This window comes from Oncorhynchus mykiss, chromosome 10 (assembly GCF_013265735.2).
Source record: "Oncorhynchus mykiss isolate Arlee chromosome 10, USDA_OmykA_1.1, whole genome shotgun sequence".
Classification (NCBI taxonomy): Eukaryota; Metazoa; Chordata; class Actinopteri; order Salmoniformes; family Salmonidae; genus Oncorhynchus; species Oncorhynchus mykiss.
In genome coordinates this window covers 33,570,939-33,593,820 of record NC_048574.1, presented here as the reverse complement: position 1 = coordinate 33,593,820, position 22,882 = coordinate 33,570,939, and the positions used below count along the sequence as shown (strand labels likewise).

Here is a 22,882-nt window from a genome sequence, read left to right as displayed (position 1 = left end):
CAGAGTGAAGGAAAAGCAGCCAACAAGTGTTCGGCGTGTGTGGGAACTCCTTCAAGTTGGAAAAGCATTCCTCATGAAGCTGGAGAGAGTGTGCAAAGCTGTCATCAAGGCATGGGTGGCTACTTTGAAGAATCTCATACATTTTTGTTTAACACGTCTTTGTTTACTACAGTACATGATTCTGTGTTATTTCATAGTTTTGTCTTCACTGTGATTGTACAATGTAGAAAACAGTAAAAATAAAGAAAAATCCCTTGAATGAGTAAGTGTCCAAACGTTTGACTGGTACTGTAAGTACATTACATTTAAGATCAAATTCACACAAAGTTTCACATAGACAAATCCCCAGAATACGGCATTGTAAATTACAGCATTTATCCAGGGTTTCACAGAACAGGATCCTTTGGTAAATGTACATCTAGCCTCAAACTGAAATATGGCAATCCTTGCCATCTAGTGGCCATAAGGAATGAGAGCGTGTTGGAATCCATCACTAGAACTGCAGTGCACGAACAGACTGGTACAGTAGATACAAACAGGTTCAGAGGTCTCATCCTTGAAGCAAATATGTGTGTGTGGTAATACAGGACAATGATAATTATTTAATTGCAGACATGCAGACACCTGTATTCATTCCTAGATAGTTAAATAATGGATATTAAATGGCAAATCCATCTGAAAACATACATGTCCAGATGATCCAGTCTGTAGAACAGTGGTCAGAAATGTTTCAGTGGTCAGTCAAAACACTATTTTCTCATTCCTCCTTTTGGCAGCAACACCAAGGCTTGTGCAGATATCTTTATTTCAGGTAAACTTTCTTCATGATCTTTTGCGTTGGCAAATAAAAATACATACACATGAAAATAATTACCCTGTATCCTTGAAATTTCCACTATGACAACGTGACTGTATTTTTTGAAATGGAACAATCCTTAACTTGTATAATCTCCTGTCGATTTGTTAATATTAATGAAGTAAATCATAAAACACATGGACATGTAAATGTAAAAATATCTAAACAACAAGTATAATGCAGCTGCAGTCTTGGCATACATTACATGTCATTGAAGTCAAAGAGTGTTCCTGTGTTACCAAGACGTTGCAAAGGACATATGACTGTAGTCAATATAACTGATTTATTATACCTTTCCCTGCCATCTCTGTTTCAGTCCTGTCTGTAACCAGCACACACTGTATCATCTAGACCAGATTCCCTTAGAGAAGGGAACCTCTGCCACCTCTGGTGTCTTGGGCCTCCCACCCCTAAAACTCTTCTGTTCTGGCACCCCAATGATGGAACAAGCTTCCCCCTAATGTCAGGACAGCAGAGTCCCTGCCAATTTTCCCAAAATGTCTGAAACACTACCTCTTCAAAAAGTATCTTAAATAAGACATTTAATTCATGCTTATGCACTTGTGTTTTCCTACTAGCACTGACATTTGCTGATAACTTCTTTGAGGAAAAATGTACTTACTATGACTGTGATATGCGGTTGTCTGACCTAGGTATCTCAAGATGAATGCACTAACTGTAACGGTGTCTGCAGGCTTCCCATCCGAAACAGTTATGATTTTTTTCTTTGTTTTGGTCTTTGGCAAGGTTTTTTTGGGCTGTTCGTGCACACAAACATTTTTAGATGGAAGCCAAAGTCGGTAGCCAAAGTTGGTAACCAAACTTTACGCTTCTTCGTCGGTGATTGGTCAACAGTAGGGATTCTACAATGCTGTCATTGTTAATGCTTCATGTTTGCTGTCACTCAACTAGAGATTAATCGTTTTCATGCTAATTATTTCACTTGAGAAATACTGCACCAAACATTTTAGATGTAAAGTTGAGCAACTAAGATCTCCTCAGAAAAAATGTCAAAATTAATGAAACATTTCTTGAGTTATCATTAATTTTGGACTATTTTGAGAATGTGTTTACTGGCTACGGAGTTTCAATATGGACAAACAGTAGTAATTGCTGCTTTTTTCAAGCGAAGGGCATTTATTTTTTTAAAGATCTTCATTTTTTTCAAATCTCTTTTTCTCCCCAATTGATAGTTACAGTCTTGTCTCATCACTGCAACTCCCATACAGACTCGGGAGAGGCGAAGGTCGAGAGCAGTGTGTCCTCCGAAACACGACCCAGCCAAGCCGCTCTGTTTCTTGACACAATGCCCACTTAACCCGGAAGCCAGCCGCACCAATGTGTCGGAGGAAACACTGTACACCTGGCAACCGTGTCAGCGTGCATGTGCCCGGCCCACCACAGGAGTCGCTAGAGCGTGATGGGACAAGGACATCCCAGCCGGCCAAACCCTCCCCTAACCCAGACAACGCTGGGCCAATTGTGCACCGCCCCATGGGTCTCCCGGTCGTGGCCAGCAGCGACAGAGCCTGTACTCAAAACAGGATCTCTAGTGGCACAGCTAGCACTGCCTTAGACCTCTGCGCCACTCGGGAGGCTCAAGCGAAGGTCTTTTAAGGGAGTATATGAACACTTGTTCGGCTAAGCATCAGCCGAACCAAAGCATGCGGAAGGCTTAAGTCTCTCTGGATAAGAGCGCCTGCTCATTTATATTGAAAAAAATAGGGTAGTATAAACCAGTTCCCGGGTCTAAACATAACCAATGAAAAATACAGCCAGCTCAACCTGACCATCTGACATTATTATGGTTTGTGAATATGCTAAAGTATCATATTGAATGTTATAATACATACACTAATATAATTTAGATGTGTTCTTATGACTTTTGTCTTTTTTCCTAATCTTATTCCAGAAAATATCCATGTTCGGGCAGGGCAGCTACATATCATATATGCATCGACATACAGGAAAGTATGTACATTAATGCATTCAAAATGTTTGAGAACTTAAAAACAAAAACACTACAACATCACCATGAAAATCCGATTGTGATCGATGAAAGAGAAAAATCATTCCATATCAACTCTCAACGCTATGCTGTACTTGGCAAATCCACACAGTGTGAAACAAAAGGGTCCCTGGAGTGGTAGGTTGGGGGGTGACCTGCCAGACCTCTGGTAGTGGGGTGTACAGTATGTGTCCCAGAGACAGCAGAGGGGGAGTTGGCAGACTAGCAGGTCAGGTCCCTTTGCTGATGCCTGTTGTATGGTAGTCACCCTCCTTCATGGTCTCCAGCCACTCAGCTTGTCTTCTGAGCCTCCATGTGCAACATGGGCCACACTCCACATATAAACTGATTGAACACATTGTGGACAAGTGTTAGGTTATTGTTGATATTATGGTGCCATACAGATGTAGGATCTTAATTTGAAAAACCTCTTGTGTATCATAACCTGAAGGCAGTTCTGATTCTGAATGATCTTCAGGTATGATGAGTATTAGAGAAGGATGGAGGGGGCCTCTGCCCAACAGTGGGCAGGCATACATACAGTGCCTTGCGAAAGTATTTGGCCCCCTTGAACTTTGCGACATTTCAGGCTTCAAACATAAAGATATAAAACTGTATTTCTTTGTGAAGAATCAACAACAAGTGGGACACAATCATGAAGTGGAACGACATTTATTGGATATTTCAAACTTTTTTAACAAATCAAAAACTGAAAAATTGGGCGTGCAAAATTATTCAGCCCCCTTAAGTTAATACTTTGTAGCGCCACCTTTTGCTGCGATTACAGCTGTAAGTCGCTTGGGGTATGTCTCTATCAGTTTTGCACATCGAGAGACTGACATTTTTTCCCATTCCTCCTTGCAAAACAGCTCGAGCGCAGTGAGGTTGGATGGAGAGCATTTGTGAACAGCAGTTTTCAGTTATTTCCACAGATTCTCGATTGGATTCAGGTCTGGACTTTCACTTGGCCATTCTAACACCTGGATATGTTTATTTTTTAACCATTCCATTGTAGATTTTGCTTTATGTTTTGGATCATTGTCTTGTTGGAAGACAAATCTCCGTCCCAGTCTCAGGTCTTTTGCAGACTCCATCAGGTTTTTTTCCAGAATGGTCCTGTATTTGGCTCCATCCATCTTCCCATCAATTTTAACCATCTTCCCTGTCCCTGCTGAAGAAAAGCAGGCCCAAACCATGATGCTGCCACCACCATGTTTGACAGTGGGGATGGTGTGTTCAGGGTGATGAGCTGTGTTGCTTTTACGCCAAACATAACGTTTTGCATTGTTGCCAAAAAGTTCAATTTTGGTTTCATCTGACCAGAGCACCTTCTTCCACATGTTTGGTGTGTCTCCCAGGTGGCTTGTGGCAAACTTTAAACGACACTTTTGTGGATATCTTTAAGAAATGGCTTTCTTCTTGCCACTCTTCCATAAAGGCCAGATTTGTGCAATATACGACTGATTGTTGTCCTATGGACAGAGTCTCCCACCTCAGCTGTAGATCTCTGCAGTTCATCCAGAGTGATCATGGTCCTCTTGGCTGCATCTCTGATCAGTCTTCTCCTTGTATGAGCTGAAAGTTTAGAGGGACGGCCAGGTCTTGGTAGATTTGCAGTGGTCTGATACTCCTTCCATTTCAATATTATCGCTTGCACAGTGCTCCTTGGGATGTTTAAAGCTTGGGAAATCTTTTTGTATCCAAATCCGGCTTTAAACTTCTTCACAACAGTATCTCGGACCTGCCTGGTGTGTTCCTTGTTCTTCATGATGCTCTCTGCGCTTTTAACGGACCTCTGAGACTATCACAGTGCAGGTGCATTTATACGGAGACTTGATTACACACAGGTGGATTGTATTTATCATCATTAGTCATTTAGGTCAACATTGGATCATTCAGAGATCCTCACTGAACTTCTGGAGAGAGTTTGCTGCACTGAAAGTAAAGGGGCTGAATAATTTTGCACGGACAATTTTTCAGTTTTTGATTTGTTAAAAAAGTTTGAAATATCCAATAAATGTCGTTCCACTTCATGATTGTGTCCCACTTGTTGATTCTTCACAAAAAAATACAGTTTTATATCTTTATGTTTGAAGCCTGAAATGTGGCAAAAGGTCGCAAAGTTCAAGGGGGCCGAATACTTTCGCAAGGCACTGTACATCCCTGCATGCAGCCGTTATGTATATGAAGATAGCTATTGTATAGAAATTGCATCCCCAAAAATGTCCTTATCATTACCCTCAGTCCATAAATGCATACCATAGAACTTAGTTATGACTGATTGAATGTCACACTACACATACTCAACTATATTTTCTATTCCCAACACCAATAATCTACTTAAAGAGGAATGTTCAGTATAAATATTGTTGGACTGTACAGGACAACTTAACAACAACACACTGAAGAGGGGAGATAGCAGAGTCATCTTCTGCTCAAAACCTCACGCTCTCTAGGTGTGGGGTCTTGATTTGGTCACCCTGTCGCAAGTAAAACTTGTAGAGCCTACATCTGTATACACAAGCATAGAACTGGGATGTGTTGAAGAACTGGGAGGATGAGAGCACGCTTACCTTTACTTTTGGTCTGTGTTTGAGGTAGATTGACCGTATCTGGAGGCTACATGACAACAGAACATACTACATTTTTCAGTAACACATTCTTGTAGAAATCATCTGACCATATCCCTACTCAAGATACCAGTCTGTTCTTAATCTAATTATGTTCTTCATGCAGAATAAATCAATTTTAGTGGGAACAAATACAATGAGCAAACAAACATAGTAGAAGCTTTATAAGACCTATAGAATATAGACGGTTCAGTGGATAGTTTACCTGAAGAGTATGTGTAGGTAGGAGCCCAGGCCTGTGAGGATGTGCCACCAGGCATGGAACTGTGTCACCGCCCCAACAACAGGGGGCAATCTCTGTCTGGTGGATCTAAAGGAGAGTGAGGAGTAGAGAGTTTTACATTTGATTCTGTCTACAAACGTAGAATCTTAATTTGAGACAGTTTGCTACAGCAGCTAAATAATCCTGCAGCAACAGGAAATAGTCGTTATTATGTGGATTATAAATATTGGCCATTTTTTGTAGAGATTGATTAAAAATGTTAAAGGAAATTCAAGTCTGAAATTTTAAAGTGGAAATTACAAACTTCAGAAGTCTTTTTAAACCTCAAATACAGGCCAAGTTAAAAAAAAAAATTGCATTGCAGGAAAGTTCTCCTTCAACATTGAGATCCTACATCTAGGGAAATGGATGACCATATTCTGATGTCAGCATGTGCAAATTGTTTGTATATTTACCTGAGTGAGTCACATGCCAGATTATCAATGTTCCACAACAGGAACCCCAGCAGGAAGACACTCAGGGAGATGTAACACATAGGTTTGAGCCAGGGGTAGACCCTGCAGTTAAAATACAAAATCATATGAGATGTATAAACAATGTTATAACATAGCCCTACTTCAGAGGAGGCTGGTGGGATGAGCTATGGGAGGACAGGTTCATTGTGATGGGTGGAATGGAATCAATGGAACGGTATCAAACGCATCAAACATATGGAAACCACGTTTGACTCCGTTCTATTTCAGCCATTACAATGAGCATTACAATGAGCTCCTCCCACCAGCCTCCTCTGCCCTACTTCGTACTGTGGTTTCTGAAAACGTTGTCATCCAGAACCACAAATATCAGCATAATAGCAGTATCCAATGGTGAGGGGCTATTATACAATTCAAACTTTGTAAGGACAACAAATGTACTGTTGACCTCTTAGTTATCAGTTAGTTTCCCAAACTACTGAGCCATGATGCTACGACATTGCCACATACCATGTAACTATGAAGAGAGAACGCATCACCAAGCAGGCTACAAGCGCACCATACATGACCTAAGAACACAAAAAGAAGAATCTTTAGTTTTGAAAAGCAACCAAATTCAGATCTGTGTCATATTTTAAAGTAGCCAAATTCTGGTGTTTTCACTAGAACAAAGGTGCAATTAAGTATGAGGTGTATAATGCACACGTTTTCAGACTGCTCTTTTGTGATGGTTGATGAGACGTATAAATGGATGGTCACAGTTCGTGTGTTGTATCTAAATGAGTAGCAAATCAAACTACATGCATCAGCTTGGTGTGAAACACTAACTAGTTGAAACAATATGCTGACACTATAACGTCCTCCAAAACAGACCTTCGAGGGCATGTTTATGACTAAACGTGTGCCACCATGGAGCAGTAGGTTAAGCAGAGGGGGCTCTGAAGTGTAAACAAAGGCTGCTTTGTCACTTTGTTTCCGTTGTTGTCGAGCAACACAGACACTTCTCTAGACTCTCAATATCCACAGCAACACTGGCTATTGTGGTGGTATGCTAGGGAGGAGTTTATATAAGTGTAACCTGGGCATATAAGATTAGTCAAATAGGTGGTGTATGACATGTTGTACGACAAGTGACAACGCTGAAATATATTGCATTGCTGAATAAAACTGCACAGAGACATCTGAAGTGACATGCCACAATAGCAATCTAACAGGACCTCATGTCTGGCTGTTTCCACTTTTAGCCAGGGGCAATATTTACTAATGAAACAGTGAAACCTAATACCAAACAAAGAGCATGCTCACTGAAGAGTGCAAATGTACTCTCTCTTACCTGGTGAAATACTGGCTCTTTCCATTGTAAATACACCTGGGGAAAAAAAAGAGAAAAAAGAGAATGCAGATAGTGACATTAATTATTGACATACAGTAATGGAATGAAAATGGACACAACAGTTACAGTCAGGTCCAAAATTATTGGCACCCTTGGTAAAGAAGAGGGAAAAAAACTTTATAAAATAAATAATACAAATAGCTCAGTATTTTGTATGCACATTTTTTAAATTCTATTATTTAATACTAATACAATTGCTCAGAGAAAGATTTTGTTCAACAAGCAAAAAATAAAAATCGAAAATAATCTGCATTTGCATCTTTCTTTCGATGCTAAACCCACCACTGGTGTGCGTGGCCAAAGAGCTCTATTTTCATGTTATTTGACCACAACACCAGTTCCAATCCAAGTGCCAATGCATTTTAGCAAACTCCAGGCGCTTACATTTGTTGTTCGCTCTCAATAAAGTATTTTTTCTGGCACCCCTTCCAGAGAGCATGGAGGTGGAGTAAACTTGGTCACCGGAAGATACATGAAAAAAAAAATCTGTAATTCTCCAGCTTTGGCCCTTTGCCTCCCGAACCGTCTTCCTTACTGTACGTGGGGACAAGATACACTTTCATCCAATACCAGGAAAGTTTACCACTGTTCCAGTGGTTTTAAACTGAATTGTTGCCCTAATAGTGGTATAGATGTAGGATCTTAAATATGAGCCAGTTTGGTACAGTAGGAAAATAATACTGCAGCAACAGGAAATATGAATTATTATGTGGATTATAACTAATGAAAAAATGTTGGAGGGGTTGATACATCTTTCAGTAGGGCAAATCAAGTCTGCCATTTTAAAGTGGAAATTACAAACTTTAGAAGCCTTTTTAAACCTTGAATCCACTACACTTTTGCATTTCCTGCGGTGCACGAAAATTCTCAGCAATAAAATAGTGATCAAATTAAGATCCTACAGCTGTAGTGGTATATATATATATATATATATATATATATATATATGTCTGAGCAAATGCATTAGAATAATATAATTTGTATCAAGGGCACCAATAATTTTTGACCTGACTGTGGGATTTATGAGACACTCACCACACTGACTGAGACACTGAAGAACAATAACAATGTGATAGGAAATAAACTCAGAGTGTTTTCTTGCTTGAAGCATTCATATCTGTAACAAAAAATGAATTAAATTATCATTCCTCTCATGAAACACATATTTGTAATTATAGACATACTGTATACAGTAAGGCTTTTGAGAAGGATGGAGAGCAAGATGATGAAAGATGCCCCAGTTGAAATGGAGGAACTCTAAGTGCCGCTGAATCCATAGACATCAGCTCAGTTACATGGCATCTACAACCACGAGAGAGACATAATATGTGCTTTCTTAGGGTGGATCAATTGGAGGGTTGGATTCACTTTTCATGTATCACATTACATTTTATATTGCCCTCAAATTACTTTCAGTGAGCTTTTGACCTGACCTGCTCAATGGCATTGGCACTGTGAAAGCTGAAGAGTGTAAATCCATTATGTTGGGTACTTACAGACAGTAGACAAAGACACAGGTGCTGTAGATCATTGGCAGCTCATCCAGCAACTGTGGGGGTCAGACAGCAGAGACAGAGAGTGATGTATAATGGGATGGTCGGCACGAGCCAAGACAGGACTATTGTTTTCTGTTGACTCCAGTGTCTGACCGAACCGCATGTGCATTCTTCAGGAAATGATGAGGTATAATTTTTTATGTCCTTAACAGCTGAAAAGGTCCATGTGATTATGAGAACACAACTCTTCAATGGTGGATGCATACAGTGTGCTGACGAATCACAATTTATTTTTAGATACTAAAAGTCAGCTCACCTGCATCTCATATTGCAGCGTCATATGGAAGCACCAGGAACCGATGCCAACAGCTGGAACAGAAGAAGAGATCACATCAAACAAGCAGCAGGAAGCACAGACATTCAAACCATTCACTCAAATAAACAGAAAGGCATCTTGATGATGTCCTTTTAAAATACTATTAAGTAGGAGTAAGTACTGTAAGTAGCCTTACACAAGCCTTGGCTTGTACGAGCAGGAACGGCTCATAGGAGCAGGAGCCCATCTCCTGTTTCTGGAGTATGAGGCAGCTTAATGTACAAGTAAATCAAATAAAAATGTATTGGTCGTTTGCACAGATTTGCAGATTTTATTGCAGGTGCAGCGAAATGCTTATGTTTCTAGCACCAACAGTACATTAATATCTACCAATACAATAACAATACACACAATCAAAAAATTAAGGAAAATAATATTATCAGAGCGAGCAATATATAAAATAAATGGAATGTATAGACAGTATATTAATAGAACATGTGTATACAACAGTAGTTATATAAGATGAGCCATGACTAGAATACAGTATATACATACTGAACACTTAGTATACAAAAAATTAAGAACACCTGCTTTTTCCATGACATAGGCTGACCAGATGAATCCAGGTGAAAGCTATCATCCCTAATTTATGTCACTTGTTAAATCCACTTCAATCAGTGTAGATGAAGGGGAGGAGACAGGTTAAAGGATTTTTAAACATTGAGACAATGGAAACATGGATTGTGTATATGTGCCATTCAGATGGTGAATGGGCAAGACAAAACATTTAAGTGCCTTTTAATGGGGTATGGAAATAGGTGCACAGGTTTGTGTCAAGAGCTGCAACTCTGCTGGGTTTTTCACACTCAACAGTTTCCCGCTTGTATCAAGAATGGTCAATCACCCAAAGGACATCCAGCCAACTGTGGGAAGCAGTGGAGTCAACATTGGCCAGCATCCCTGTGGACACCTTGTAGAGTCTATGCCCAGGCAAATTGAGGTTGTTCTGAGGGAAGAGGGGGAGGTGCAACTCAATATTAGGAAGGTGTTCCTTATGTTTGGTACACTCAGTGGGTAAAATAGTATGAAAACATTCAAGTAGACCAGTGTTCAATGACTCTAGGTGCATAGGGCAGCAAGTCTATGGTGCAGGGTAGAGTACCAGGTGGTAACAAACTAGTGACAGTGTAAGGTTCAGGGCAGGTTACCAGGCGGAGGCCGACTAGTGATGACTGTTTAACAGTGTGATGGCCTGGAGATAAACAGCTTCGATCAGTCTCTCGGTCCCAGCTTTGATGCACATGTACTGTCTATGCCTGGTAGCGGGGTGAATAGGCCGTGGCACGGGTGGCTGAGGTCCTTGATCTTCTTGGCCTTCCTGTGACACCGGGTGCTATAGATGTCCTGGAGGACAGGCAGTGTGCCCCCAGTGATGCGTTGGGCTGACCGCACCACCCTCTGGAGAGTCTTGCGGTTGTGGACAGTGCAGTTGCCGTACCAGGCAGTAATACAGTCAGACCGAATGCTCTCAAAAGTGAATCTGTAGACATTTGTGAGGGTCTTAGGGGCTGAAACATTTCTGAGGTCGAAAAGGGTCTGTTCGGGGCTCTACAGGGCAACCATATTACTCGCAAATGGCCTAAATATTTTTCTGTGCGAACTGGAATTTTTATTTAGGCGCACCAGTGCCCCTAGAAGAATGAAGGATTCTAGCTTTATTACCTCATATTTTTCATTGAAATCCTACATTTCTTTGTGTGCGCCTACATTTTCCAACTTATGCACACATATGCTCCTTGTAAAAAAGGTCAGCGTAGAGCCCTGTTGTTGTGCTTTCTTCACCACTCTGTCGGTGTGGAGGGACTATTTTAGGTCCTCAGTGATGTGCACGCGGAATAACTTGAAGCTTTTGACCCACTCCACTGCAGTTCCATCGATGTGGATGGAGGAGTGTTCTCTCTGCTGTCTCCAGTAGTCCACGATCAGCTCTTTCGTTTTGTTGACGTTGAGGGAGATGTCTCTCTCATGCAGTCTCCTCTGAACAGTTGATGTTGAAATATGTCTGTTACTTAAAAACTCTGTGAAGAATTTATTTGGGCTGCAATCTGAGGTGCAGTTAACTCTAATGAACTTATCCTCTGCAGCAGAGGTAACTCTGGGTCTTCCTTTCCTGTGGCAGTCCTCATGAGAGAAAGTTTCATCATAGCACTTGATGGGTTTTGCGACTGCACTTGAAGAAACTTAACGTTCTTGAAATGTTCTGTATTGACTGACCTTCATGTCTTAAAGTAATGATGGACTGTCATTTCTCTTTTCTTATTTGAGCTGTTTTTGCCATAATATGGACTATTTTACCAAATAGGGCTATCTCAAACGCATTAAGGAAAGACATTCCACTATTTTACTTTTAACAACGCACACCTGTTAATTGAAATGGATTCCAGGTGACTACCTCATGAAGCTGGTTGAGAAAATGTCAAGAGTGTGCAAAGCTGTCAAGGCGAAAGGTGGCTTTGAAGAATCTCAAATATATTTTTGTTTAACACTTTTTTGGTTACTACATGATTCCATATGTGTTATTTCATAGTTAAGGTCTTCACTAGTATTCTGCAATGTAGAAAACAGTAAAAATAAAGAAAAACCCTGTAATGAGTATGTTTCCAAACTTTTGACTAGTACTGTACATTTTTGCCCTCAGAACAGCCTAAATTCATCAGGGCATTGACTCTACAAGGTGTCGAAATCGTTCCACAAGGATGCTTGCCCATGTTGACTCAAACGCTTCCCACAGTTGTGTCAAGTTGGCTGGATGTTCTTTGGGTGGTGGACCATTCTTGATAGACACGGGAAACTTTTGAGCGTTTCAAACCCAGCAGCGTTGCAGTTCTTAATAAAACCGGTGTATCTGGTACCTACTACCATATCCCATTCAAAGGCACTTGCATTTTTTTGTCTTGTCCATTCACACTCTGAATGGCACACATACACAATCCATGTCTCAGTTGTCTCAAGCTTTAAATATAATTATTCAACCCGTCTCCTCCCCTTCCTCTACACTGATTGACGTGGATTTAATAAGTGACATTAATAAGGGATCATAGCTTTCACCTGGATTCACCTGGTCAGTCTATGTCATGGAGAGAGCAGGTGATCTTAATGTTTTGTATACTCAGCATACCGGATCGAGCATTCCATTCCAGCTAAACAATGGATATAATGTATAGCGTAAAAATAAAAATACATATTTAAAATGTACCCATAGGCAACGATTTCTGATGAAAAAACACATGGGGAAAAATGGGTATAGCATTTAGGAAATAAACTCATTTGTATTATAAAATATTAGTAAATCATACTAATAGTTCCTGATGTGTATGGAGCACCTACCTGCCAGTCCCAGAAAAGAGTAGACGTAGCGGAACTCTAGGCCGTCTTTATACGTCTGGATGGCACCGTAGATGGGAGGCAGGATCATAATGAGGTTGCTGACAGTGTTCCCTGTACAACAAGATAACAAACTGAGCAACTGTCAGAGGAAGACAAGACAACGTGTAGTGTATGATAGCAAACAACCACAATCATTTGATGTCTGATAGAATTTCTAATAGTGTGTCTCTTAGCAGATGGAAAACTAGAGAAAGAATAGTGTTTATAAATTTATAAAATCAGTAAGATTTAGACTGGTGAAATGAGTTTTTATTTATAAGGCCATTTTAGGAAAACTGCCATTTTATCTATGCTGTCTTCTGGCTCGAAAGGAAAATGCATAAAAGCATGGTCCTTTAATTTCTCAGCCCCCTGGTCTTGGAATCTCCTCCAAGCCAACCTAAAAATATAGGACCTGGTGTCCCTGGATGAGGTCAAAGGACAAATAGATGAACAGGTTGTTAAGACATGTAGTTGTTACTAGATGTTACTAGATGTCACTAGTTGCTTATGTAACGAAGCATGTTGTTTTACTTCACACGCACCACAAACAAACATGCCTGCACACACACACATCCACGGTTTGTTTGCTGTTGTATTTGTGCAGTCGCCAGTGTCTTCTGTCTGTGTTGCCCGTTTTGTCTTCCATAGTTTTTTTCTATCCCAGCCTCCGTCCCCACAGGAGGCATTTTGCCTCTTGCCATCATTGTAAATAAGAATTGGTTCTTAAATTCACTTGCCCGGTTAAATAAAGGTAACATATTTAATTTGAAGATTTCACAACACCAAGTGATGGTTGATGATTAACGATGCTAATGATTAGAATGTTGTTTCAAGTTGGGGCTTATATGCAAGAGGCAAGAGCTCTGAGGGCTAACTCAGTTCGTTGTTCAGTTAACACTGCTACACTGCTGTACTGTATTTGTTGCTTGCTTAGCTGCTGGATACAAAAGTAAAGGATTCTTGAAATCATATTCTTACAAATATATGTACAAGACTAAGGAATATTTGATGTCTGTTGCACAATATTTATGTTTAACATTAGGCTGGTGCCCTACATTAGTAAGTTGTGTTGTACATTAGGCTGACTGACTTCAGGTCAAATAGCATTAGCCATTCCCCAAGGTGCTGTAGTCAGTACAATGCCAAGAACTTTCCTGTTTAACGTTTTCATTAGTTTAACTTTAAGCAAACGTGAGGAGAATCTCCTGTTGAATGTATTCTGACCTCCCTCGATGCTGCAAGCAGCGCTACTATTATTCAGCTCTGCTGAGGTTCTGAAAACTGAGATATAGCACATGTATGCCACACAATGAGGGTAAAAAAAATGGTGGTTACCTCTTGGTCTGTATTCCACATTAGATGTATTGGACGTTGCACATTCCAGGCCTTTTATTCTACAACTTGGGACCCAATTTAAGAGTCAAACCAACCATTGCTTCAAACTCTACTGGTCGTGTGGAGTATCAGTGACACATTTATAAAAGCTACGTAAGAGCAAGTGTTCTGTTAGAGTATTAGTTCTAGGTTAGATGCTTTTTAATTTAAAAAAATGTTTCCTTCATATTATGCATGTGAATAGTCATTTAATCTAGTGTTTTCACCTTTCCAAGGTCAAGGAGAGAAGACGAGTGTTGGGTCAGAGTAATGTGGGTCATGGGTGAGTCAGAGATAGCGAGAGAAAACTAAAAGAGCAGTAGTTAAACACAGCTAATTCTGACCCACTTGGCAGTTTGAAAATTGTCATCATTAAAAACATAATAAAGCCAACTAACTGTATTATCATGGAGTTTTGCCATAACAGGACAGTGGGCGTTGGATTCTCAGAAAGCCTGTAGGGCAGAGTTTCTCAAACTTTTTGGGGCCAGGGATCTCTTTTGTAATAGCAAATTCACCAAGGACCCCCTCGTAAATCGAGTGAGATAGAACTAGCATAGAAGGAGTTTTACCGCTGCACTCACAATCATTTATCACTCATATCATTCAAAAGGGTATCCAAAAGCAAATTACGAATGCTGAGTTGCAGGTTTTTATCTTGCAATGGAATGAAGCTCTTAGTGTTAAAGATAATTATCATGAATAGAAAAATGTTGCGGTGCCTGTGTAACATGCTGACTAAACCAGCCCCGCACGTGAGTCCGTGTGCGCCATCGCATGGATGTTGATTTTGTCCATCCACACCAGACGCGATCATGATACGCAGATTAAAATATCAAAATCAATTGTGAACCAACTACATCAATTTGGGGGCAGGTCGAAACGCACATGAAACATTTATAGACATTAGCTAGCTAGCTGTTTCTAGCTAGTTTGTCCTGGGAGATGAACATTGGGGTGTTATTTTACCTGACATGCATATGGTCCTCTTTTTAGCTAGTTCTTTGTAGAATTTTCACCCAGAGTTTATTTTAGCGATTGGCTACGCAGATGCTCGTTCAACATGCGAGTGTGGTTGTGTGGTGTGGTTGAAACAATGGTTTATATTAACACTAGATGACTAGCAGGGGACGCTGTTTTGAAGCTATAGGGCCTCCATCTTGGTACTCCCCCACCAATTGTAAAACATATTTTAGAAGCTATAAAAATGCATTTTTGAAATATACAAAAACATTTTCCTTAAAGTATATATATTTTTGAAGTACTATTGCTAATGTCCACACTACAACAAAAATGCTTAAATACATGTACTTTTGTCCTTGAAACATTTTACTTAAATATTGTAGAATTCCAATCATTCCTACAGTGCCTTCAGAAAGTATTCACATAGCTTGACTTTTTTTCACATTTTGTTGTGTTACAAAGTAGGATTAAAATGTATTTAATTGTCTTTATTTGTCAACAATCTACACAAACTACTCTGTCAAAGTGGAAGAAAAATTCTAAAGTTTGATTTTAATTTGTACAAAACACTAATATTTCTTCATTAAATAAGTATTCAAACCTCTTGAGTCAATACATGTTAGAATCACAATTGGCAGTGATTACAGCTATAAGTCTCTGGTTGTCTCTAAGTCTTGCTTTCCATACTTGGATTGCGCAACATTTACCCATTGTTCTTTTCAAAACTCTTCAAGCTTTGTCAAATTGGTTGTTGATCATTACTAGACAAACATTTTTCAGGTCTTGCCATATATTTTCAAGTCGATTAAAGTCAAAACCGTAACATAGCCACTCAGGAAATGTCACTGTCTTCTTGGTAAGCAAATCCAGTGTAGATTTTGGCCTTGTTTTAGGTTATTGTCGTGCTGAAAGGTGAATTAATATCCCAGCGTCTGGTGGAAAGCAGACTGAACCAGGTTTTCCTCTAGGGTTTTGCCTGTGCTTAGCTCCATTCCTTTGTTATCCTGAAAAACTCACCAGTCCTTAACGATTACAAGCATACCAATAACTTGATGCAGCCACCACTCTGCTTGAAAATATGGAGAGTGGTACTCAATAATGTGTTGTATTTTCCCCAAACATAGCACTTTGTATTCAGGACTAAAAGTGAATTGCTTTTCCACATCTTTTGCAGTATTACTTTATTTCTTTCTTGCAGGATGCATGTTTTGGAATATTTGTATTCTGTCCTTTACACTCTGTCAATTAGGTTAGTATTGTGGAGTAACTACAATGTTGTTTATCCATCCACATTTTTTTCCTATCACAGCCATTAAACACTAACTGTTTTAAAGTCACCATTGGCCTCATGGGGAAATCCCTGAGCAGTTTCCTTCCTCTCTGGTGACTGTGTTAGGAAGGACGCCTGTATCTTTGTAGTGACTGGGTGTATTGATACACCCTCCAACCTTCACCATGCGCAAAGGGATATGCAATGTCTGCTTTTTCATGTTCACACATCTACCAATAGGTGTCCTACTTTGAAAGACATTGGAAAACCTCCCTGTTCATTGTGGTTGAATCTGTGTTTGAAATTCACTGCTCGACTGAGGGACCTTACAGATACTTGTATGTGTGGGGTACAGACATGAGGTAGTCAGTCAAAAATCATGTTAAACACTATTATTGTGTCCATGCAACGTATTATGTGACTTGTTAAGCACATTTTTACTCCTGAACTTGTTTAAGCTTGCCATAACAAAGGGGTTGAATACAGTACTTTTTTTTGTTTTGATTCAAGACATTTCAGCTTTTCATTTTTTTTGTTGCATTTGTAGAACAAAATCAAAAAACATAACTCTACTTTGACATTGTGGATTATTGTGTGTAGGCCAGTGAAAAAACAACCTCATTTAATCAATTTTAAATTCAGGCTGTAACAACAAAATACGGAAAAAGTCTAGGGGTGTGAATTAGTGATGCGTGGGTTGACTCATAACCCGCAGTCCCCCCCAGTTATATCCGTTGGGCTGACGGGTTTAGTGTCATTCAAAATTGTTTGGATGAAGAGCGTGTGTTGCGGCGGTCAGGTTGAATAAAGAGAAAAAGGTACATTAAAAAAATCCAGAAATGTACATTTCTTGTGCAATTTATATCTATTGGCTACATTGAGGTTTTTCTTTCATTATTTTAGGCTGTCTGGCATTAGTGCGTAAGCCTAAGGTTTAGGGTCAAACTGTATGCAGGCCAAATAGTCTTCACGCCTATCGCCAAATGTTTTTGGGAGCGGGCAGAACAAGTTTACGTCACTCCACAGAGGCAAAAGGGAAAATGTCGGAGTTTAATTCAATAAGAGAAAAGCTGAAGAGTTGAAAATAAGAGGGCCAGAAAAGTCATGTTTGGGAAAGATTTGGTGAAGTGGTAGCTCTGTCAGCTCTGGGATTCGATCCAGCAAACTTTCGGATACTGGCCCACTCGGCTACCTGCCGCCGAGAGAGCCTATATGCTGAAGCCATCTTGTGGCGCATTTCATTGTACACATGCGCAAAGCGACTTTTTAATGTGCGGTGTAGATAGCCTATTACAGTAGCATACTTGTAAACAGTTAGGCCTACTTGAAAGAGCGCGGTGCTGCTGCAGGTGCAAGTGAAGTTGTGACTCATTGGCGGGTCTGGCATCCGCCTAGGCAAGAAGCACGGTCGAGGTGACGACACTAATGGTAACTTCTACCTTACCGGTATTAAAAACATCAAAGCTGTATTTAAATGTAGAAATAACAGGCATGATCTAGCCTTCTGGCGCGAGCGTACGGGAATGGCACCACCAGGCATAATGTTTACGCTATTTCTGAGACGGCTTTCCGCACCGAGCCACATCCGTATTTATTGCATTCATTTTTGTTTTCTATTACTAGTTTTGCAATAAGCATGGTGTCAGCTGTACTTACAGAATTCTGCGATGTAGAAAGAGACGACATAATTATCCTCACACCAATCTAGCGTTGAGGTTGGCCGCCCCCAGTATCCCAGCCTGTCTGCGGATGGAGCCATGATGGAAAAAACGATCGGGCAGTTTTGTGTGGCTTGCAGTCCAAACACTTAAAAGACACACCCTATCCCCTCAGCCCTCAAATGAAGTGGACACTTCTGATGACGTATCATGACGTCTGACAAGTATACACTTACAGAGCGAGGGAGGAAGGAATGGTTTTTGTGTGTGTGTGAGTTAAGGAGGAGTGCAGCATCTTTAGTACTAACTAATTATGACCGAAAGGCGCCCTCCATCCCCTCAGTTACAACCAATTGTATGTATTAACCCTAGATGACTGACAGGGGGCGCTGTTTTGAAGCCACTGCGCCGCCATTTTGGTACACTATAGTAAAATATATACAGTAAGTCAAAAGTTTGGACACACCTACCCTTTCCAGTGTTTTTCTTTATTTTTACTATTTTCTACATTGTAGAATAATAGTGAAGACATAAACTATGAAATAACACATGGAATCATATACCGGTACCCCCTGTATATAGCCTCGCTATTGTTATTTTATTGCTGCTCTTTAATTATTTTATTTCTTATTTTTTACTTATCTACTTTATTTTTTACTTAGGAGGCATTTTTCTTAAAACTGCATTGTTGGTTAAGGGCTTGTAAGTAAGCATTTCACTATAAGGTGCATGTCACAAATAACATTTGATTTGATGTAGTAACCCAAAAATTGTTAAACAAATCAAAATGTATTTTATATTTGAGACTTTTCAAAGTAGCCACCCTTTGCCTTGATGACAACTTTGCACACTCTTGGCATTCTCTCAACCAGCTTCATGAGGTAGTCACCTGGAATGCATTTAATTTAACAGGTGTGCCTTGTTAAAAGTTAATTTGTGGAATTACTTTCCTTCTTAATGCATTTGAGCCAATCAGTTGTGTTGTCATAAGGTAGGTGTCACGTCTACTCCCGCTCCCCCTCTCCAGCACTCAATGTCGCAGGTTTACTAATCCCTGGCTCTGACTACCATCATTACGCACACCTGGCACCATCGTTATGCGCACCTGCGCCTCATTATGAGACTCACCTGGACTATATCACTTCACTGAATACCTCCCCTATATCTGTCAATCCCTTTCATTCCCTGGCAGTATTAGTTATGTGTTTCATGTCCAGACGCTACTCTTGTTTTGTATCGATCTATGTTTATTGTATTATTAAACTCACCCCCTGCACTTTTTGACTCCCAGCATCTCCTTTACAAAATACTGCCTTGACAAATGGAAGCAGCAGGAAATCAGGATATCTCCCAGACAGTCGACGAACAGGGATACCTACTTTGTCAACACCATGACCAGCTGGCACAACTGGAGAAGGCTATGGAAGAGGTTCTTCGCAGTCTTCAACATCTCGAACATATCCGAGAGGCGTTGCCTTCAACTAGTGGAGGATACTCTGCCAACCGGCAGACCCAGCGAGCCAGCACACCAGTCCATTCAGCAGTCCGCCCAGGTCAGCGATGCCCGTTTATCCCTCCCGGATAAATATGACAGAACCCCATCGAAATGCCGTGGATTCCTACTCCCCACCACGAGAGGTCCAAAGTTGCCACGGTTATTTCTCTGCTGACTCTACGACCGTCTGGGAGAGAGGAGAGGAGGAACTGGCTTCGTATTAAGAGTTCATGGCTCTGTTCAGAGGTATCTTCGATCATCCACCGGAGGGCAGAGAGGGGGGTGAGCGCCTATTCCAACTGCGGCAGGATTACCAGGCCGCTGCCGAGTTCACGCTCACCTTCCGGACAATAGCAGCATCCAGCGGATGGAATGAGCCGGGGCTCCATATGCTATTCAGTAGAGGACTGTACGAGGAGGTCCAGACGGAACTGGCATGTAGAGACGTCAACCTCTCCTTGAACGTGATGGCCATCCGCCTGGATAACCTACTTCGGGAACATCGGTACCCTCATCGCTTCTCTCCCTCCCTCAGTGACCACTCTGTATCAGACCCTGAACCCATGGAGGTTGGGGTCACACGCCTCCCCGCGCCTGAGTGACGCAGACGGAAACAGCTGGGGCTCTGTCCCTATTGTGGTCAAGGGGGGCACCAGCTTCAGCATTGTCCGGTACGTCCCAACTTGGGATCCACTCTGATTGGCCAAGAGTGTGCAAAGTTGTCATCAAGGCATTGGGTGGCTACTTTGAAAAGTCTCAAATATAAAATACATTTTGATTTGTTTAACAATTTTTTGGTTAATACATCAAATCAAATGTTATTTGTGACATGCACCTTACAGTGAAATGCTTACCTACAAGCAGTGGATTCCGGTGTGGCGGGGAACGTTATTGATCAGACCCTTGCCTCCTCTCTGAACATCACCTCATACCCGCTCTGCTCTCTGTTTCAAGGCCTTGATAATTGGCCACTAGGATCAGGAATCATCACACACATCACCACACCACTCACCCTAACCGTGGAGTCCATTCATCAGGAAAACATTCCCGTCTTCATCATTAGTGCACCAGCTCACAAGATCAGCCTCCCAAGGTTCCAACGCCACAACCCCAACATCTCTTGGTCAAGGATGAGTATCACGGACTGGTCACCTGAATGCCGGGAGAACCTGCTTTCCCATCCCCTAGAGTCTTAGCCCCTGTGGTCTAGGACGTAGATGTGGACATTCGCCAGGCTCTGGAGAGGGAACCCGCACCCACTACCTGTCCTCCTGAGCGCATCTACGTTCCCACGGTGATAAGGGATCCCTCTCTCTGGTCTCCCGACTGCACTCTAGGTCGCTGAAGCACTGTTCCAGCAGGGCTTCGGACATTCTGGTCTTTCGAAGGACAGAGTCTGCTTCGAGGCCCCCAAGTCACATCACGGGTATGGAGAGCCTTCATGGGGAAGTTTAGGGTCACGGTCAGCCTCACTTCCGGGTATAGGCCTCAGTCTATAGGAGTGGTGTACAGTAGATAGCCCTATTTGGTAAAATACCAAGTCCATATTATGGCAAGAACAGCTCAAATAAGCAAAGAGAAATGACAGTCCATCATTACTTAAAGACATGGAGGTCACTCAATATGGAACATTTCAAGAACTTTGAATGTTTAGTCAAGTGCAGTCGCAAAAACCTTCTAACGCTATATTGAAACTGGCTCTCATGAGGACCGTCACAGGAAAGGAAAACCGACAGACATCTCAACATCAAGTGTTCAGAGGAGACTGCGTGAATCAGGCCTTCATGGTCGAATTGCTACAAAGAAACCAATACTAAAGGATACCAATAAGAAGAGACTTGCTTGGGCCAATAAACACAAGCAATGGACATTAGACTGGTGGAAATCTTTCCTTTGGTCTGATGAGTCCAAATTTGAGATTTTCAGTTCCAACCGACGTGTCTTTGTGAGATGCAGAGCATGTGAACGGATGATCTCCATGCGTGGTTTCCACCGTGAAGCATGGAGGAGGGTTGTGATGGTGTGGGGGTGCTTTGCTGTTGATACTGTTTGTGATTTATTTAGAATTCAAGGCATACTTAACCAGTATGGCTACCACAGCATTCTGCAGTGATATGCCCTCCCATCTGGTTTAAGCTTAGCGGGACTATCATTTTTTTTTTTTTGCGGGACAATGACCAAAAAGACACCTCCAGACTGTGTAAGGGCTATTTGACCAAGAAGGAGAGTGATGGAGTGCTGCATCAGATGACCTGGCCTCCACAATCATCCGACCTCAACCCAATTGTGATGGTTTGGGATGAGTTGGACCGCAGATTGATAGAAAAGCAGCCATCCAGCATATGTGGGAACTCCTTCAAGACTGTTGGAAAATCATTCCAGGTGAAACTGGTTGAGAGAATGCCATGAGTGTGCAAAGCTGTCATCAAGGCAAAGGATGGCTATTTTGAAGAGTCTAAAATTTATTTTTGTTTGTGTAACACTTGTTTTTGTTACTACATGATTCCATATGTGTTATTTCATAGTTTTGATACCTTCACTATTATTCTACAATTTAGAAAATAGTAAAAATAAAGAAAAACCCTTGAACGAGTAGGTGTGTCCAAACTTTTGACTGGTACTGTATATATTTTTGGGGAATAGTAAGAATACCTTACTGTCCCCACTACAACAACAACAAAAACACCTAAATACATTTGATTGAAATACTGTAGAATTCCATTCATTCCTATGGCGGACTGCTCCTACTGAGGAGTACCAATATGGTGGCCGGTGGCTATGAAGTCTCTCATTGGCCATTACATAGCATAAGCACTCTAGGGTTTATACACATCATTGGTTTACAACCAACCTGGTACAGGTGAGGTTTGCTTGGGCAGGTTACCGCAGAAGCATACCGATATTCACAACAGTGTTTTCTTAAATGTATCAGTGGTATAGGCCACTTTCGGGTTCTCATCCTGGCAAATGGTACAACAATGATTGTGCTTTTAATTCATTCATGTTATTACTGTGTAATTAACTTTAAACCATGTAATTAAATACATTTTTAAAAAACGGGTGATTTATATACCATAATCATTTTTGACACTTTAAAGTGCCCCATGAGCTTAGTTCAACTGTCGTTCCCCATCAGAACCGAAAATATAGGCATGTTTTACTCTATTGTTCGTTAACAATACAGGCCTAATTGTAAACAAACACTATATAGTCTTAAAACATGGTTCAAACTATCATTTTGATATCATCGATGGTCAGTCCTTGCATCCATAGCTCTGTCTATGAATTTGAAAATGGT

General features: G+C 41.0%; 1 protein-coding gene and 1 long non-coding RNA gene across 5 annotated transcripts in view; one reads left to right on the top strand and one right to left on the bottom strand.

The window, feature by feature from the left end:
• Nucleotides 1-728: 728 nt before the first annotated feature.
• On the bottom strand, nucleotides 729-18,412 carry acer3 (alkaline ceramidase 3). Of its 3 annotated transcripts, none has more exons than XM_021618129.2 (11): nucleotides 18,088-18,412; nucleotides 12,783-12,893; nucleotides 9,396-9,448; nucleotides 9,080-9,132; nucleotides 8,619-8,700; nucleotides 7,524-7,559; nucleotides 6,701-6,759; nucleotides 6,173-6,274; nucleotides 5,700-5,804; nucleotides 5,438-5,483; nucleotides 729-3,209 (listed from the first exon to the last, which is right to left on the bottom strand). In XM_021618129.2, exons 1-11 carry the CDS (start codon nucleotides 18,188-18,190, stop codon nucleotides 3,156-3,158), a joined length of 804 nt encoding a protein of 267 aa, XP_021473804.2. In that variant the 5' UTR covers nucleotides 18,191-18,412; the 3' UTR covers nucleotides 729-3,155. The 3 variants fall into 3 exon arrangements, with proteins under 3 accessions (XP_021473804.2, XP_036845984.1, XP_036845985.1); XM_036990089.1 differs by lacking the exon at nucleotides 18,088-18,412 and adding an exon at nucleotides 15,168-15,253; XM_036990090.1 differs by lacking the exon at nucleotides 18,088-18,412 and adding an exon at nucleotides 9,592-9,667.
• The window catches only part of LOC110533683, a 21,022-nt gene continuing 15,506 nt past the window's right edge, over nucleotides 17,367-22,882 (top strand). The window contains exon 1 of one of the 2 annotated variants that reach the window (XR_002475014.2): nucleotides 17,367-17,859. This is a non-coding gene — a long non-coding RNA (uncharacterized LOC110533683). The remainder of the gene's footprint in view (nucleotides 17,860-22,882) is intronic. The other variant, XR_002475015.2, reaches the window with a different exon arrangement.